Source organism: Labeo rohita, chromosome 20 (assembly GCF_022985175.1).
Source record: "Labeo rohita strain BAU-BD-2019 chromosome 20, IGBB_LRoh.1.0, whole genome shotgun sequence".
In the NCBI taxonomy this organism is placed as follows: domain Eukaryota; kingdom Metazoa; phylum Chordata; class Actinopteri; order Cypriniformes; family Cyprinidae; genus Labeo; species Labeo rohita.
The window spans coordinates 10111734-10130768 of record NC_066888.1 but is presented as its reverse complement, the minus strand read 5'-3'; the positions used below and the strand labels follow the sequence as shown (position 1 = coordinate 10130768).

Below are 19035 nucleotides of genomic sequence, written 5' to 3'. Positions count from 1 at the left end.
ATAAATTGATCAAAAGTGATTGATCAAAAGTGATGCTTTATTCATCAGAGAAACCTGAAAAAAAAATCAGCTGTTTTCAACATAATAATAATAATAATAATAATAAATGTTTTTTAAGCAGCAAGTCTAAATATTAGAACGATTTCTGATGGATCATGTGACTGGAGTAATGATGCAAAAAAACAAAAAAAAAAAACAAAAAAACATTCAGAATCAGCTTTGAAATCACAGAAATAAATTACATTTTAAAATATATTAAAACAGAAAACAGTTATTTTTAATCAAATAAATGTCTTGCTGAGAATTTAAAATTTTACTGATCCCAAGCTTATAAACAATAGTATGTGAAACAATAATAAAACAATACACACAAAGTATATTGTTTTATTATCGTTAATTATAGTAGTAGTAGTACTAGTAGTAGTACAACACTTGATTATTTTTTTCAAAAAATATTTGCATACAACACATTTAATATTTGTCAGCAGTTATTCACTGCAATAAAGGACCAGTTAATGGATAAAGTCCTTAATTATAGCTGTTCTGACTGTAAATATTCACAAAAAATTAACCACAACATTCACTCTCAGTGTGGTTTTATAGGGCATGTTCAGACTGGTGGATTAATTAGTTCTCAATATGTCACTGATTTGTATTTAATGGGTGCGAATGAGCAAAGGACAGGTTAATTCCCTAGAGTGCTTTCTTCACTGTTGTTTCACTGCTTTGATAAACAATTGTTCAGGGCATCATATTACAGCAATCACTGAAGGAGAACAAAATCAGTGACTCCTAAAAACAGGAACTTCACACACATTTGTAAGTGGGTTTATAAATGTGTGTATAATAATAATAAAAAAAGAAACACTGGATATGTATGATGCAGATGCCACAATAAATTAATTAGAATAATAATTATATTTTTAATTCTTTGTATCACAGATTTGTATGATAGCTTCGTTTTTGGCATTATAATGATCTGAGAGTTTATTTCTACATATTATCTAGGTGATAAACAAAACTCTGTTGTCTACAGAGAAGCTTTGGCAGCTTTGGTGGAAAAGAGGCAGGAGTCAAAGGGGAAATGACCATCTATGGAATCAGACACTCAGTATTTCCATGATATCAGTGGTGAGTGAACACACACAGCACAAAACAGATGTTTCTAGCCCTTCAAACTGAAGGTACCTATATGTGTGTGTGTGTGTGTGTGTGTGTGTGTGTGATATTATGTGACATTTACATCTTAAATTTCCAGTTTAAGTGTCTAAGTACTTTTTGGGACTGCTATGTTTCTATATAACAGCTATTTTTATTTTGCTTTCTCACTCAGAAGACTAAAGCAGGTTCATGTTCTTATAAAATAACCACACTTTATGCAGAAGAAACCTGAAAATTTCAGAGGTATGTGTGGGACCAGAAAGAAAAGACGTGAAGGTATAATTCAGTCACTAGAGGGAGACATGGCCAGCATATATGTGTATGCTGTAAGAGAGAATCTTTAAGTGTTTTTCATCATTTTTATAATTTTTAAGATTGTCAGTAGATATTAGTTAAGATTTGTATGGTTTCGTTTTTAGAGGGTACTAATAATGTTGTCACAAAGAGAAAACCAAAAAGACAAAAATCTTCTCTTGAAGCAAGGATGTCAATTAATGACATGGAGATGTCTGCTGAACAAGGTACTATCATAATGTGCTGGCATCACATTACAGGGAGAGACTGGGAGCCGTTAATGTTCATCTGGAGCAGATGGATGATTGTTTTCTATAGCATATGTTCCTCAGCCTTAAATCCACTCCAACCCAACCAATACACATTAAGCGCCACCATAAAAAGCAGGAAAATCTCCAAAAGCTCCATTATTAAAGGTTCATTGAAGATTTTTATGATGATCAAAGCCAAATTCACTGTTATTGACAGCACAGCAGTCTGTAGATGAGTTAAATTATTCATTTTAATGGGTATGTTGAGACTGATATCTACACTCTAAAAAATGCTGGTTTAAAAAGCGATTGGGTTAAATGTTTAACCCAACCTTCTGGGTAGTTTTATTTAACTCAACTATTCTTTATAAATTACTATATGGCTGGATTAAAATAAACCCAAAATAGGTTGTAAATTAAAAATCAGACACATTATTACTAGGTGCACATCAAAAGGTAATCAAAAGGTGAACATTTATTAATAAGCAACTAAAAATATATATACGTATTATTTAAAGGGGTCATCGGATGCTCATTTTCCACAAGTTGATATGATTCTTCAGGGTCTTAATGAAAAATCTGTAATATATTTTGGTTAAAAATTCTCAATGGTAGTGTAAAACAACACCCTTTTTACCTTGCCAAAATCAGCTTTGCAAAAATCTTCCTGTTCTGGTCGAGGCTGCTTTCTGTGGAGTGACGAACCTGTTTACTTTAGCCGCATTTAGCCGCTAAACTTGTTAACAAGTACATTATTAGGAAATGTGATTGCAGAGATTCATAAAAAAAAAATCTTCTACTCACATGAGCTGTAGGTGAAGCTGGATCACGAATGATTTGGTTTAAATGTTAATGGTTGCTTTAAATGTTAATGAGCTCTGCTCGCCCCGCCCCCTCTCTTCTCTCTGTGGAGTGACAAACCTGTTTACTTTAACCGCATTTAGCCACTAAACTTGCTAATTAGCACATTATTAGTAAAGGTGATTGCAGATTCATAAATAAAAACCTTACACTCACTTCTGCTGTAGGTGAAGCTGGATCACAAATGATTTGCACGAACATAGACGGATATATGTAGATCAGGAGGTGCATTCCCTTCACAAACAAACGTAATCCACTGCATCTGCAGCGGCTCAGATGTCAGGAGTAAATGACGACCACTATGTTCATTATTACATCCAGAAACACAACACCTCAATCGCTCAATCAGAGATATTCTTGTCTAACTTACATCCCTGCTCCGGCATCGAAACAATTGAGGTCGGACTGTTACAGCTGATCTGAGGTAAGACGCTCATGTCAATAAACTATTGTGGGAGCGGCCTCTGTCGGTGTGAGAATGGCTCGATTTGAAAAAGGAAATATTATTTGTACAGATTAATTAAAAACCACTGCATGGATTTTTATCATTATAGGGTAGATTTGTACATACACTGCCAACACACATTAATGTTCAAACAACATGTAAAAGTCAACTTTGCATCTGATAACCCCTTTAAGTATTATTTATTCAACTTATTAATACATTTTCATTTACTGAACATGATAAATGTTAATTTCCAACCTACTTTGAGTTCATTTTAAACAAGAAATATAGTAATTTTTAAGCCTTTACACAGAAGGCTGTGTTAAAAGTTTAACCCAACAGCTGGGTCAAAACAACCCAGAATTTTTGAGTGTATGTGACATCCACATAGTTTCATTACACTGAAAATACAAATAGAGAAATACATTGCGAACACAGTATAAAGGGGCAAAAACATGTTCAGAAGGCCACAAATATGAATACTGTTATTATTTAGTTCACAGACCTAAAATAACCTAATCTATATAACCAACAATAACAGTAACTGTACTAAAAAGTAAATCCGTAATTAGCACAAATATATGTGCTTTATAATAAAAAGTGGTACATTATGGGTCTAAAACAAATACTAAATACATTCACAAATTGTGCCAGTTTTATATAAAGAAGTGCGTTAATAATTTTAGTAGATAAAATATCTCTTTGCATACACCTCAAAAATAAATCACTATGTTAGATATTAAGACATTTAGTTTTGAGGTAGGCAACATTCACAATGTAGGAAAATAGAGAATATCTTCTCAAATATTATTTTTCATAATAATCATTGATAACTCTTATTACAATTTTTAAATAAATTATATATAATTCTCAACAGATTATTATACAAAGTACTCTAAAATAGTTTAATTTATAGTTTATTCACATTTGAATGTATATATTGTTTGTTTTAATGAATCTAATCATGTATTCAAAGTTGGGAATAATAAGGGCATTTTTTTTTTTTTTTGTCTTAAACATAGACATATGACAAGGAGGTTGAAAATTTAGCTAGTGCTCCTTCATGAAATAAGAGTATTTGCCCTTTAAGTGCATCTGCTTCAATACGCTAATTTATTTTAACAAAAGGGTTGTACAGTTTTTTGTTCTATTGGTCACACCATTCAGGTTTGGTTGTATTTAGTGTCTTGCGGACTTGCAGATTTTGTCATAGACTTCAGGAAATGCACCTTCACAATTAAGTTGCTTTCTGAGTTTGTGGTACAATGTGCCATCAAACATCTCCCAGAATTCCTGTCGATCCATGTACACATCAGCATACAGCATCTGGAATCTAGAAATGGATGAAAGAGTGATATAAAGGACACTTAATTACCAGCGATATCGTCGCCTTGATTGCACAGTTACTATTTGAACTGAACTGAGCTGGATGATGACATCACTGAATTCAATGATGAACTGACTTTAACTGAAAATTGAGTGTTTACTGTTGTCCTTCTGCATTATTGACACACTATTTTCCTATTTAATAAAAAGCTGCATGTAAAGCTGCTTTGACACAATCTGTATTTTTAAAAGCACTATATAAATAAAGGTAAAAAAAAAAAATACAATAAATAAAAATAACTTACAGTATTACTTCAACTTAAAGGGGTCCTATTATGCTCTTTTTCACAGTCTTCATTTTGTTTTGAGGATGTACTAGAACATGCTCTAATGCTTGGTGGTTCGAAAAACGCATTATTATATATCTCCCTTTGGAGTGGATTTTGAGATTTGTAACTTTGTATCTTTTTTATGCCCAAAGACACACACCACACACTGACTAAAGTTCAAAAAGTGAAAAAGCATAATAGCACCCCTTTAATTTCTTTAACTACATTATAAAGCCCTTTTTCACAGACAATTTTACTAAATTTTATAAACTGAATGTTGAACTTTGGCCCAATTTTTATTAATGTAGTTCTACCAAACAATGGAAAAACGAAAAGTGCTAACTGACCCATGAACTTCTCTGACAAACTTCTCCAGCTGCCGTGTGGATGATTTGGCCTCAAAATGTTTGACTTTGGGCTCCCCATAAGCTCCGATATCAACATATAGTTCATCTTCATCTCCTTTTGGATGCACCATTCCTGGCTGGTTGGGCAGCACGAAGGGACACAGCCACAGTGGATACACCTATAACGCACATAAAAAGTAAAAATTTGGGATTTGTACTATAAGCTTTTAAAATGTTAAAAAAAAAAAAAAATAGTAATAAATAATATTGTGAAATATCATTACAATTTAAAATAATTGATATTTCAGCATCATTACTCCAGTCTTCAGTGTCACATGATCCTTCAGAAGTCATTCTAATATACTGATTTATTTTTAAATTATTATTATTATTATTATTATTTTATTATTCATTTATTTTTTTGTGGAAATCATGATACTTTTTTTCCAGGATTCTTTAATGACTAAAAAGTTCAAAAGTATAGCATTTACTTAAAATAGAATATCTTTTGTAACATTATTAATGTCTTTGCTGTCAATTTTGATCAATTTAGATCAATTTAATGCATCCTTGCTAAATAATGGTCCTTGTTAAATAATGACCTTCACAGTAGCGGTATATACGATAATATAGGTAATACTGGCTCTTTTTTCATCATAGACATTGTTCTGATTTGGCTGCTATAAAGCTGTTCAGTTTGCAGTCATAAAACCTGGAAGAGAATTAGCTTTTCAAGTCATGTGTTCCCTCAAGAATTTCTAATGGGTTTTCAGAATAGCAGCTTTCGATTTTTGAGTAAAATAAGACCTGTGGTGAACATTACTGGAACAGACTGTAACATTTTGTTCTACAATAAAATATATTTTGATGTAAATATACAATTCCTTATTGAAGCTTTAGCTTGAAGCAAAAAATGAAAATTCAATTAAATTCATTAATTACTCACCCTGACGTTCCAAACCCATAAGACGTTTGTTCATTTTCAGAACACAAATTAAGGTATTTCTGATTAAATCCAAGAGCTTTCTGACCCTGCATAGACAGCAATGCAACTGGCACATTCAAGGCCCAGAAAGGTAGTAAAGACATCATTAAAATAGTCCATGTGACATCAGTGGTTCAACCTTAATTTTATGCATTCAAAGAATTTTTGGTGCACAAAGGAAACAAAAATAACAACTTTATTCAACAATTTCTTCTTTTCTGTGTCAGTCTCCTCTGCACATTCATGATAATACCATGAGGCAAGAAACAGTCTTCGTAAACATGTCTGAAGATTTGCACACCTTTACTTATTTGAACCAGAATATACAAACGATAGACTAAAAGAGATGAATGTTCTACATCAGAACTCCGTCTCCACACGCATGCATCGCCGTACTCTCGTGAACATGCGTTGAAGACTGACACATAAGAGAAGAAACTAAATAAAGTCATTATTTTTGTTTTCTTTGCGCACAAAAATGATTCTCATAGTTTCATAAAATTAAGGTTGAACCACTGATGTCACATGGACTATTTTAATGATGTCCTTACTACCTTCCTAGGCCTTGAACATAGTAGTTGTAGTTGTGTTGCTGTCTATGCAGGGTCAGAAAGCTCTTGGATTTCATCAAAAATATCTTAATTTTTGTTCTGAGATGAACAAAGGTCTTACGGGTTTGGAACGACATGAGGGTGAGTAATTAATGACATAATTTTCATTTTTGGGTGATCTCGCCATTTAATTTTTCTAGTATAAAAAAGAAACAAACAGACAAAACTGTATAAATTTAGCTTATAAATTTTGCATGCTTGTGTGCATGAATGTCTCACACGAATGTCCTCGTGGAAGCGTAGGATGGCGCTCTTGATGTGCTTCAAGGGGACCAGCATGTCCTGCACCACGTGGTGCTGCTCATACAGTTTGCGGATGGTCTCTCCCTGAGTGAGCTTCAGCAGGGAGATCTTAGGAGGAACCATCCAGCCAAACACATACCTGAACAACGGGTTATTCCCAAATGGGATGATGTCCTGAAAAACAGACAACAAGGAATGGTGGTTGGAAATAATACGGAAAATATATTCTTGATAGATGAAAAAGTAAAGGAGAACAAGATATAGAATAAGACAACAGAAAAGAAATGACTAACCATGTTCAGTTATTAAAGGAAGTTGAGAGTCTGAGAACAGACTTCAGTCATCATAATCCGAAAAGTCATGTTTTACAGTCAAAGACACTCCTGACTTTGTCCATCTTAGCTTTAGCTGCATAATTTATTGAGTAATGTTAGACTATCAACAGACAAGGCACACTTCCTGTAGCTAATGGATGGTTTTAGTGACTATAATCCATCCAAACTGTGTGAGTATGTTCTAGAGTGAAAGACAAAGGTTAAGAGAGAGAGCGAGAAATGTGGCTTGATTACGATGGAAGAGAAGGATAATAGTGTTCTCTTTAACTATGCATTATGGGACAAGTGAAAAATGTTAGAGCTAATGGAACCACAGAGGAGAAAGTGCATGTCTGACTAAGTGTCTCAAACTCTTGATACACTTTGAGAGTACACCACAAACCAAAAGCCAAATTGAAAGTTTAAACTTGTAACAGGCTTTCACAATAAGAGTCTGATATTAATAATATAAGATACAATCCCTAGAGATCCAATCATAATACACCGCTAATCGCACAGCAGAATGTTAGCATAACTGTGGAGATCATAATCGAAAACTAAACTCCTCACATTACATTGGACTATAGAATAAATAAAATAGTTGTATTATGGGACACTCATTGAGACCTGAAAAATAAAATGAATAAAGGAATAATAAAGAGTGAAAGATTATGTGTATCTTTAGCCAGATTTTGCAAAATTTGCATAGTGACTGTGCCACGGATGCAATCAGCAGAAGCGGTGTCTGCAAAGGTGTGAACCAAATGGTCTATGTAGTTAGAATAACTGTAGACTGCAGGATCTCCAGCGGGAGGTCCTAACAGCATCTATTGTCTGTAGTCCTTTCGTCTTAAAGGGATAGTTCATTCAAAAAAATGAAAATTACCCCATTATTTACTCACCCTCCAGGCATCCTAGGTGTATATGACTTCCTTCTTTCAGACAAATCCAATCAGAGTTATATTAAAAATTATCCTGGCACTTCCAAGCTGTAGAATGGCATAGACGTGTGTTTCTCTTCATCAGTCCAAAACAAGTCCAATGAAGCGCATCCATCCATAATATAAAGTGCCTCACACAGCTCCAGGGGGTGCATAAAGGCCTCCTGTAGCGAATCGATGTATTTAAATATACATTTTTAAAACCTAAGAATCACATTAATCTAGCTTGTCCAAAACAAAACATTTAAGAAGCACAAATCGAGGAATTGTAAAGAAGAATGACGGAGGATTTCGATATAAGCCAAGAGCAGACAGGTTTTCCTTTTCTAAAATAAGAAAACTTTGCTTCCTTTGCTCCCGTAAACAAACGTTGGTTTGTGCGATTAGTTTTCAACTCACTGGTGCATGTGCAACACCAACGTCCTACGCCATCCGCCCGAAGCTGCTTCCGTGTATGATTAGTCGGCACAGGCTAGATTAAAGTGATGCTTACATTTGATTTCAAATATAAAATTCTTATAAAAAATGCATTGATTCGCTACAGGAGGCTTTTTTATTATGGATAGATGCACTTTATTGGACTTGTTTTGGACTGATGAAGAGAAACACCCGTCTAGCCACGATAAAGCTTGGAAGTGCCAGGATAATACAAGTCATATCCACCTAGGATGCCTGAAGGGTCAGTAAATAATAAGCTAAATTCCATTTTTGGATGAACTAACCCTTTAAAGGAGAAGTCCACTTCCAAAACAAAGATTCACATATAATGTACTCACCCCCTTGTCATCCAAGATGTTCATGTCTTTCTTTCTTCAGAAATTAATTCTTCAATTATAGAAATTAATACTTTAATCTAACAAGGATGCTTTAAATTGATTAAAAGTGACGATAAAGACTAAATAACGAAAATAAGAATAAATAACATAAATAAAACTTTCATTTAAAACATATACTTCACAATATTACTATTTAAAGTATTTTTGATAAAATAAACACAGCCTTGGTGAGCATAAGAGACTTTTAACAGCATTTAAAAAAAATCATATAACCCAAACTTTTAAATGGTGGTATATGTTGTGTTAAATGAAGAATTGTTGCGAATCAAGTTAATGTGATTCTCTACATTCATCGTTAATCTGCTGAGAAAACTATGTAAACTTGAGAAAAACTTTATACTGCCACTAAAAATCACTGACTGTTTTTTCCTAAAGAACAAAAAGAAAAAATATTAAAAAAATGAAGATCGTTTGGCAATTATGTTGTGTTGAGTGACATTTTCCAGAGTCACTTACTTGTAATTCCCAGAAGATGCTGCGGGTGTGTCTGTGGTAATAGTGCCGGAGAGGAATGTACTCCACTGCAACTCGGTTCTGTCTTAGGAAACCCTCCACATGCCGAAAGAACCACGGCTTGTAATAGTAACCTATACAGTTAGTCTAAAAAACAAAGAGAAAAACAGAGAAAATGAAATGGTATGATATCTACAATTGTAGATAAACATGCACCAGTGCCACTCGGAAAGTTGGCGTCTCAACGGCCGATGCTAATATTTAGAGAATTAGCAGCTGGGCCATAGAAAAAGTAAAAGCAATCAGATTTACATTACAGAACATTCATTATCACCTTGTCAGGCTCTGCATGATCTGTCATGGTGCCTGTCATAATCACGGCCTCGTCCCGAGAGTACTGCAGTCCCTCCACAAACTGGTTTTCCTTGTTGGCTGATTCCTCTGCAAACTTCTTGCAGATAGCATCCAGGCCACGTACAGGTTCGTAGCGAAGCTTAACCCATTTTCGAACTGGGATTATCCGGATCTCTGCCGCAACCAGGAACCCCAGTGTACCGCAGGACCAGGGAACGGCATAGAACAGGTCCGAGTTTTCTTTCTATAAGCAATAATTTTGTTTTAAAACATTTGTTTTATCTTACCCATGTATGTGTGTGTGTGGGTATTTTATATCATCTGTAACAGCGGACTCACCTCAGTGCAGCGGACCAGACTACCATCAGCCAACACCAGCTCAAAAGCCACACAAATGTGCTGGAACAGGCCGTAGATGTGAGATGAAGACTCAATGCCTGTTCCCATTACCAGCCCACCTGAACACAACATCAGACAATCATGAGAAACAGTTTCTGGATGGGGAAGTCAATCATAATAAATGGCCAAAACATGCATTAATAATATAAATTGAATGCAAATGTAAAATGTAATACGCTACTGCTTTTGAAAAGTGTCTTATGCTCACCACAGCTGCATTTATTTGATTAAAAAATACAGTAAAATAATATTGTGAAATATTATTACAATTTAAATGAGCTGTTTTAAATTTTAATACATTTTAAAATATAATTTATTCTTCTAAAGGCAAAGCTGAATTTTCAGCAGCTATTACTCCAGTCTTTAGTGTCACATGATTCTTTATAAATCATTCTAATATGATGATTTGCTGCTCAAGAAATATGTTGTCTTACTTAAAAAAAAAAAATAAAAAATAAAAAATTACATTACCATTATATTAGGTAACTTAAAATATTTAATAGTTCTCCCTACAAAAAAAAATCATGCTTCTAATGCTTTAAAAAAGATTCATGGAACACCAAAACCAACCTATTCAACCTAGTCAACTTAGAGATAAAAAAAGGAAGAGTCAAAAGTCCAAATAACTGACCTTTGATAATAGATACACGACTCTAAACTGCTTTATAGAAATGGTTTTATATAAAACGATCGCTTTCGAACAGTGCTTACAGTATTGAAGATATAGGAATCAATATATGTGGCTAGAAACATCTCCTATCGTTCAACACACAATCACAACACACCTTTCCCATGTCTTATTACCAAGTACTGTGTCTCTACAGAATTACAAATGAATTTGAAGGAGAGTCAGTGTAAAACATTTCTACGCCGATGAGCGCTCTTTTCTGGGATCTATAAACACTTTCAGCAATAGGACCCGTATCCGCCCTAATCTAATCTGCCTCATTGAAACAGGGACTATGCTCATCCGTAACCTAATTATGAGCAGCCTCTGATGCACCACACACGGCATATAATATTGATCAGGAGAGAACGTTATGCTCCATTTAAAGAAAGCAAATATCTGCAAGTGCTCAGAGACATTAAACAAATCCCTTGTGGTGCATGCGGAAAGAAAGGGAGAGATTGGACAGGTCAGAGATGACTTACAGTCTTCATCTAAATGGACAAAAGTGTTACTGTGTGCTGAAGAGAAAATGTTCAAATGCATCTAGACGCCACATAAATAAGAGTTTGCTGTAATCTGAGACTTGGTAACAAAAAAGCATATTTAGGCTTAACGCACAGATGCTGGGAAAAAAAGTGAATCCTTTATACGCATATGTTTCTGAATTCATAGTATGTCCAAAGGTTCACATTATTTTTCCTGCAAATTAAATTAATATTTAGATCTACTGTCTTACAGAAAATAAACTACAGAGCCACATCCTCAAATGCAAAGTAAGTCATTTTGGATAAAAACCATTCAGTGAATGATGCATTAATTAAACATTTGTTTACTCGTTTTTCTCTCGTAAAACCTACCAACTGTGAGGTCATCGAGTTCAGGTAACACAGGCAGTGTCCAGCCAATAGAGTTGAGCAGAGCGGTCACCTGACCCATGTTAGCTAAGGGTTCCACACGCACCACCTGGAAAATGTGACATACATGCTGGATTTGTTGTTTGTAACAATTGCACATTTCCTTACTTTACATTGTAATATTGCTAATTATCACTTATGACAAATTACTTTTAAAATTCTCATCTACACACGTTTGCTGTCGAATTAAAGCTTTGTCTTTCAAAATAGTTCACCCCAAAAAATCAAATTTACTCATCCTCAGGCCAAGATGTAGATGTAGAGAAATTGATCATTCTATCACTTGCTCACCAATGGATCCTCTGCTAAGAATGGGTGCCGTCAGAATGAGACTCCAAACAACCGATTTAAAACATCACAATAATCCAAATGTAATCCACACAACATCAGTCCATCAAGCGTAAGCATCCTCTATTCAAAATATTGCTTTCTCCAGAGAAAAATACATCTTTTCTGAATCAGGAGAGAAATATGCCCAGACCGAGCACTGTTTACAATTAAAATAGTCCAAAACAGTTCTAAACAAATATGTCAGTGGATTTTGAGGATAACGGAGGACGGATTTTTTTTTACCGAAAGGAAGCGTTATGGATTTTAAACAGTTTAATGTTAAAATGCCTTAATGTTAGATTTGTTTATTACAAACATACAGTTTTTCACTTCACAAGACATAAATTGATGGACTGGAGTCATACAGTATAAATTACTTGTGGATTATTGTGATGTTTTTATCAGGTGTTTAGACTCTCATTCTGACGGCACCCATTCACCGCAGAGGATCCATTGGTGACCCAGTTACGTAATGCTGAATTTCTCCAAATCTGTTCCGATGAAGAAACAAACTCATCCACACCTTGGATGGCCTGAAAGTAAGTACATTTTCAGCAAATGCTCATTTTGGTGAACTATTTCTTTAAATTTAAATGAGAAGAAGAGATTTAAACAATTTTACTGCCAAAAAATAATATCTGGCATCAAGCACCTGCCGTTTTGTGTCCACCTCCAAAATGTCCATCATGTTAATCATGATGTTCTTGTGCGTCTTCTTGTATTTTCCCACTCTGAGAGACACAGTCAACCATCCTGGACGACCTGTGCACATATGTTTCTTCCCTCCCTCGTTTTTCCATTCTCGCACCTGAAAATTTAAATAGTCACATTTTTTTTAAAACCAAATTGCATCGAAGTCTCATCAAGTTTATATATTCTTTTTTTTTTTTTTTTTTTTTTTACATTGATTCATGCAAAAAAAAAAAAAAAATTAGTCAATAACTAGACTGGTGCACCTGTCATGGTGTGTCAAATGGTAGGGGGCGTGTCAGTAAGTTTTCGTCACGCCCCTACTTTTACCACCCCCCACAACTTGGAGAGAGGCTGTCCGCTACTTTTTATTGTACCATCAATTATTTTTATCAGAATTTTTTTGAAGAGGCACTGCCCTTTATATTACATGCACATTTCATGTTTTGTTTTGTTTTGTTTTTTTCCATGCATGTTCACTAATATTACAAGTATTTAATTTGTATGCATAACGTATGATCATCTGTGCAATACTACAATACATCAAATATTAAATTATAAATAAAGTATAATAAAAGTTTTGCAGTTACCTGTCTCTGAATATCTCTGACTCGCTGGTCGTGCTGCTTGGGCGCTGAGCACATCTTGAAGATGATCCACGCACGCAGGTAATAGTACACATCAAAGACGACGGATAAGGGGAGCAGAAAGAGGCAAACGAAGATCCATCTCTGGTGTATTATCACGTACTCCAAGCCCTTTACTTTAATCCATACCAAAAACAAAACAACTAACCCACCCAAATATAACAACAGATCCATTCCGACAGCTTTTTAAATCACGAAATGCCTAACGTTAATTACAATGAAATTTAAAAACGCATGGAGCGTGTTGCTAGCTTTTGATTTAACAAATGCTGCATAAAACAAAAGTCTGATAAATTTACTGTGATTTCTTGTATTCCTTAATACGCGTAGTTTCTTCACTTGCACGCTCGCTATTAGTCATCTATATTTTCCTTGCTGTTTAGGAACTTGGCCAGGTGGTCTAAGCACCGCCCCCAACATGCGATGATTGGCCAGTAGCGCGTCAAATCAGATGACGCCAGTGGTTGCGTACCGTCCGTTCAGCCAATCACAAGAAAGAAACACCGTCACACCATTGACTCAGTGAGATGTGATCATTATTATACAGTAGTTGAGAAATGAGGCGACTAGTGAAAGCAGTACAGTTATAGGCATACATTTCCGTTTAAAAATGCTACAATTTAATAGATTATTTTCTCGCGTTTAGAAGAGGGTTTTATCATAGTGGTTTATGATTATGAGTAAAATAAGTCTATGGTTAAAATTTATGGAATTTTTGGTTAATAGCGTTCTGGGAACAGTATTTTATGTTAAAAAATCATCAAACATGAACCACACTAGACTACTAGACTACTAGTATGGTTTTCACTCTAAATTCAACTCTCCTTGTTAAGACATCAAAAGGAAAAAAAAGTTTAGTGCTATTTTAGTATCAATAAATGGGCACTCACATACACTCACACCCATTTTACTACAGCTGTTTTGATTTACACATAAAAAGTACCTATAAAATTGGAATTTTATATACATATATACTACTAGTGAGAAGTTTTTGAACAGTAAGATTTGTCTCTTCTGCTCACCAAGCCTGCATTTATTTGATTCAAAATACTGCAAGAGCAGTAATATTGTGAAATATTTTTACTATTTAAAAAAATCTTTCTTTTTGAATGTATTTTAAAATGTAATTTATTCTTGTGATCAAAGCTGAATTTTCAGCATCATTCTTCAGTGTCACGTGATCCTTCAGAAATCATTCTAATATGCAGATTTTTTTTTATTATTATAATTATTATTAATATTTAAAACACTTAAATACATATTTTTCAGAATACTTTGAAGAATACAAAGATCCAAAGATCAGCATTTATCTGAAATAAAAAGCTTTTGTAACATTATGCACTATACCATTCAGATACAAATTCAAAGACATTTATAATGTTACAAAAGATTTCTATTTCAGATAAATGCTGTTCTTCTGAATTTTCTATTCATCAAAGAAACCGAGAAAAAAAAATTACTTGCAGCAAATCAGAATATTAGAAAGGACTTCTGAAGGAACATGTGACTGGAGTAATGATGCTAAAAATTCAGCTTTGATCACAGGAATATATTACATTTTAAAATATATATTCAAATAGAATGCAGATATTTTAAATAGTAAAAATATTTCATAATATTACTGCTTTTGCTGTATTTTGGTTCCAATAAATGCAGGCTTGGTGAGCAGAAGAGAATTCTTTAAGAAACATTAAAAATCTTACTGTTCAAACACGTTTGACTGGTGGTGTATAGGGAAAGATCTGTGTTTGCTACATTAGACACAACAGACCGAACACACAAGACCAAAGAATGTAAGCAAACAGTTGCCAGTAGCCACTGACTTTCATATTGTGCATATTTTTTCCATACTATGGAAGTCAGTGGCTACCGGCAATATTTCCTATGCAACATTCTTCAAAATATCTTATTCCTCATACAGGTTTGGTACATCTTGAGGGTGATTTTTTTTTTTTTTTTTTTTTTTTTTTTTTGGTGAATTATCACTTTAATTAATATTTATTTTTATAAAAAAAAACATGAAAAAAATCATAAAGAGAAATCTAAAAGCTATATGAAATTTGTGAGCGATACAAATAACTAAAGAACTTAAATTGACGTCTGAGCAGCTCATGAAGGGATAACCGGCAAACTGTTTATAACTGTTAAAGGCTACTACAAATACATTTATCAATTGGATTTTCATTTAAACCTGTCCATATGAGGAAATCTATTTTAAAAAGGTTAGGGTCTCTGTACAACAAATAGATAGTTTAAGGGATCTTTACATGTCTTCTTGTTGGGAATCATATTTTCAAATTCATGCCAATAACCATCTGGCCTACAGACGGCTCTGGGGTGGGGCATGAACTCTAATGATGCTCTTATAATGATAGAGGAGTTTGACAGCAAAGCAGCTGCGCTCATTTGACAGCACGGACTAACCCTGATGCGCGTGAACAGCAGCTCACAGCTTCGATCGAGTGCATGTTACATTTGTATAATGCACTTTACGTCCTTTTTTACTACAAGTGCCTAAATCAAGACACTGGGTAATATGAAGGTATTATCAGTCATAAAATGCGCACAGGGAATGCAATTTCCTTCAGAAGTAAACCAGCGCAGACAAGTCTCCGTTTGAGGAACTTGATTCACCCTGGAGTGTTGATATCATCTTGAAGCTGGACGATGCGCCCGGAACTTTACAGATAGGTCAATGTTATGAATTGACATTATGCCTTCATTACATCATGGCGCTATTTTTATTGGAGTATTTTTAATAGTCACCGGTGGCTCCACCGCTTTTCTAACTACTAGTCAAAGTCGACTCCAGGCGTTCAGCATGTGCTGTGTGGTGCTCGGGGCGGTGATGCTCATACTAGGGCTCTTCTGGGCGATGAACGGCAAGAGAAACCCGGTGCCTTATAATGAAGAGTACAGCCACGACTACAGTCAAGTTCTGTTTACCCCACCGCCCGGAAACCACTTCCCCGAATCCCAGTCCGTCTTTCTGCACGGGTAAGTGGGGAATCGCATCATAAATTAACTATAAATGCGCTGATGATTCTGATAAGACGAAATTAGGAAGATATTGTACTTTTAAAATTTTAAATGTATTTTATGTATATATATATATATATATATATGTACTGTGTATTTCGTGAGTATACTAGAATTACTAATGAAATTTCAATTTAATATGTACTTCTAAAATTTTAAATGTATTTTATGTAAAGTTTATATGCATACATATATAGCCTATACATTTCGTGAGCAATTGTACTATAGAATTACTCATGAAATTGCAATTTTATATGTACTTTGTACTTTTTATATTGTACTTTGTATGTTTTAAATGTATTTTATGTACTATATATATATATATATATATATATATATATATATATATACTGTATATTTCATGAGCAATTATACTGTAGAATTACTAATATATATATATATATATATGTGTGTGTGTGTGTGTGTATGTATATGTATATATTTCGTGAATAATTATACTACAAAGTTACTAAAATTACTAATGAAATTGCAATTTTATATGCACTTTTTAAATTTTATATCTATTTTATGTAAAGTATGTGTGTGTGTGAGTATGTATATATATATATATATATATATATATATATATATATATATATATATATATATATAATAGTATAGTACTCATGAATTTGCAATTTTATATGTACCTTGTACTTGTTATATTGTACTTTGTAAATTTTACATGTACTTTATGTACTTTAAAGTAATTATATATAATTTTATACGCACTTTTGACTCAAAATATAAATTCAGCCTAATCTCTCTGAACTCAGACTCCATCCCACAAACATTTTATCACAGATATTACATTGTTATTCATTACATTAAAAATAATTTTAACATATTTCCAACATAATACGAAAGAGGACACATGATCTACCATAAAAAGACCAGCCTTAAAAATATGTAAGTGCTCCTCTAGATAATTCACCAAAATGCAGCCCACATAAAATAGCTTTTTAGCTTTTTTGCAGCTTTTTTAAATTGATTGGAATAGATAGGAGCATGGAGAAACATGGAGATAATTTCACTTTTCCACCCATAACCCATATCCCTCCAGACTTGCTCCATCTCTCTTTCCTTTCCCCCTCTCTCCCACCCTCACATGTCATTAAAAATCACTTAGAGGAGAAGTCTAAGATCAGTTACTGCTTCTCTGCGCTATTGTTCTGATACTGAAAGGCCCTCTAGTGTTGATGAACAGAACAGCATATACCAACCTACATCCAAGTTCCGCTTCAACCCAGTACTCTTATAAATAATAATGTGTGATTGTGTTTTGAAGAACTTTGCAAAGACGAGGCGTATATGGTGAAGATTTGGACTATCCCCCGATGGAGCCAACCTGTTTCAGCCCTACCAGTCGGGGTCGGCCACCTCACTGGGACATGGAACCTCCTCCGCCTTATGAGGTGGCCATCAAAACCACCAGGAGCTCTACGCACCTGAGACGCAGCTACTCAGACACACAGCTGCTCACTGAACCTCTCTTTGGACGCTCACGGGAGATCAGTTTCGAAGTGTGACATCTGAGCCGCGATCATCTCTTGAGACCCACCCTAAAGTATTCTCAAAGTGTTGATGAAGCTACAAAACAGGCTTTGACAATCCACAGCTCGTCGAGGGGGTGTTTTGTGCCTCTTGAGATGGTTTTCATCTTAACCATGTGTTTACAGCCTTAATCAGAAGGAAATGTAGAATATTATGCTTTTTCTCAAATAAAATGCATTATAAATGTAAAATCTATACATAAGCTTTTGGAAATAAGTGGTTAATATCTCATTAAACATAATGCAATGCATTTTTAATAAAAAGAAGGCTTTAAGTTTAGTTATATGCCATTTCAAGTCATCTCAACACTAAAGAACAAAAAAACGCAATTTGTTGAGTCAACTTAAAATAATATGTTACCCTGCTGCCTTAAAATTGTAAATTTGGTTTGTTAAACTTAAAAGCTGGGCTTGTTACCCAGCTGACTTAAATTTTTAAGTTGAATCAATTCAAATATATAAAATGTCACCTAGTACAACTTAACATTTCAAGTTGACCAAACTTTTTTGAGTTGACTGAACTTGAAATTTTAAAGTCAGTCAGGTAATTTTTTTTTTAGTTAAAATACCTTCTTTCAACTAGCCATTGCACTTAAATGCATTTGCCCTATGGCATCATGGTATAATTTGCATGATATTCCAACATTTTTGAAAAAATACCAGAGAACTGGTTTGAAGGTGTTTAATTTGTATATTTATCCATTTGTTAGACTCTCAGGGCGTAACATTGTGTTTAATGTAAAGAACATTTTCATGGCATATGAGCACACAGTTTTGAGTCAAAAAACGCACAGTCAGGTTACTGTAGAGATCTGGCCGGAGAGATGATTTATGCATAAAGCACACTTTGTGGTGCCTGATAATGGGAGCACATCTCTGCTGAGAAAACCACACAGCATTACTGAGCTTAATGATGAACTAATGCTCTGTTAATATTGTTTGGAACACTATAAACACGACATTCACAGCCACTGCTTCCTCTGACTCATCCATTACAATGATATTCATCTTTTAACAAGGGCACTTCTGGGTGTTCTCTGCA

The 19035-nt window shown here is 34.3% G+C and overlaps 2 protein-coding genes across 2 annotated transcripts; one reads left to right on the top strand and one right to left on the bottom strand.

Annotated features, from left to right (window-relative positions):
* Positions 1-1939: 1939 nt before the first annotated feature.
* On the bottom strand, positions 1940-13778 carry dhcr24 (24-dehydrocholesterol reductase). Its single transcript, XM_051139144.1, has 9 exons — positions 13345-13778; positions 12717-12872; positions 11678-11783; positions 10091-10209; positions 9732-9995; positions 9401-9544; positions 6830-7027; positions 5015-5193; positions 1940-4345 (listed from the first exon to the last, which is right to left on the bottom strand). The coding sequence occupies exons 1-9, from the start codon at positions 13573-13575 to the stop codon at positions 4192-4194; spliced, it is 1551 nt and encodes a 516-aa protein (XP_050995101.1). The 5' UTR covers positions 13576-13778; the 3' UTR covers positions 1940-4191.
* A 2030-nt stretch (positions 13779-15808) lies between these two features.
* Positions 15809-18180, top strand: si:dkeyp-51f12.2 (uncharacterized protein LOC100151460 homolog). Its single transcript, XM_051092122.1, has 2 exons — positions 15809-16398; positions 17729-18180. The coding sequence occupies exons 1-2, from the start codon at positions 16115-16117 to the stop codon at positions 17967-17969; spliced, it is 525 nt and encodes a 174-aa protein (XP_050948079.1). The 5' UTR covers positions 15809-16114; the 3' UTR covers positions 17970-18180.
* The last annotated feature ends 855 nt before the right edge of the window (positions 18181-19035 follow it).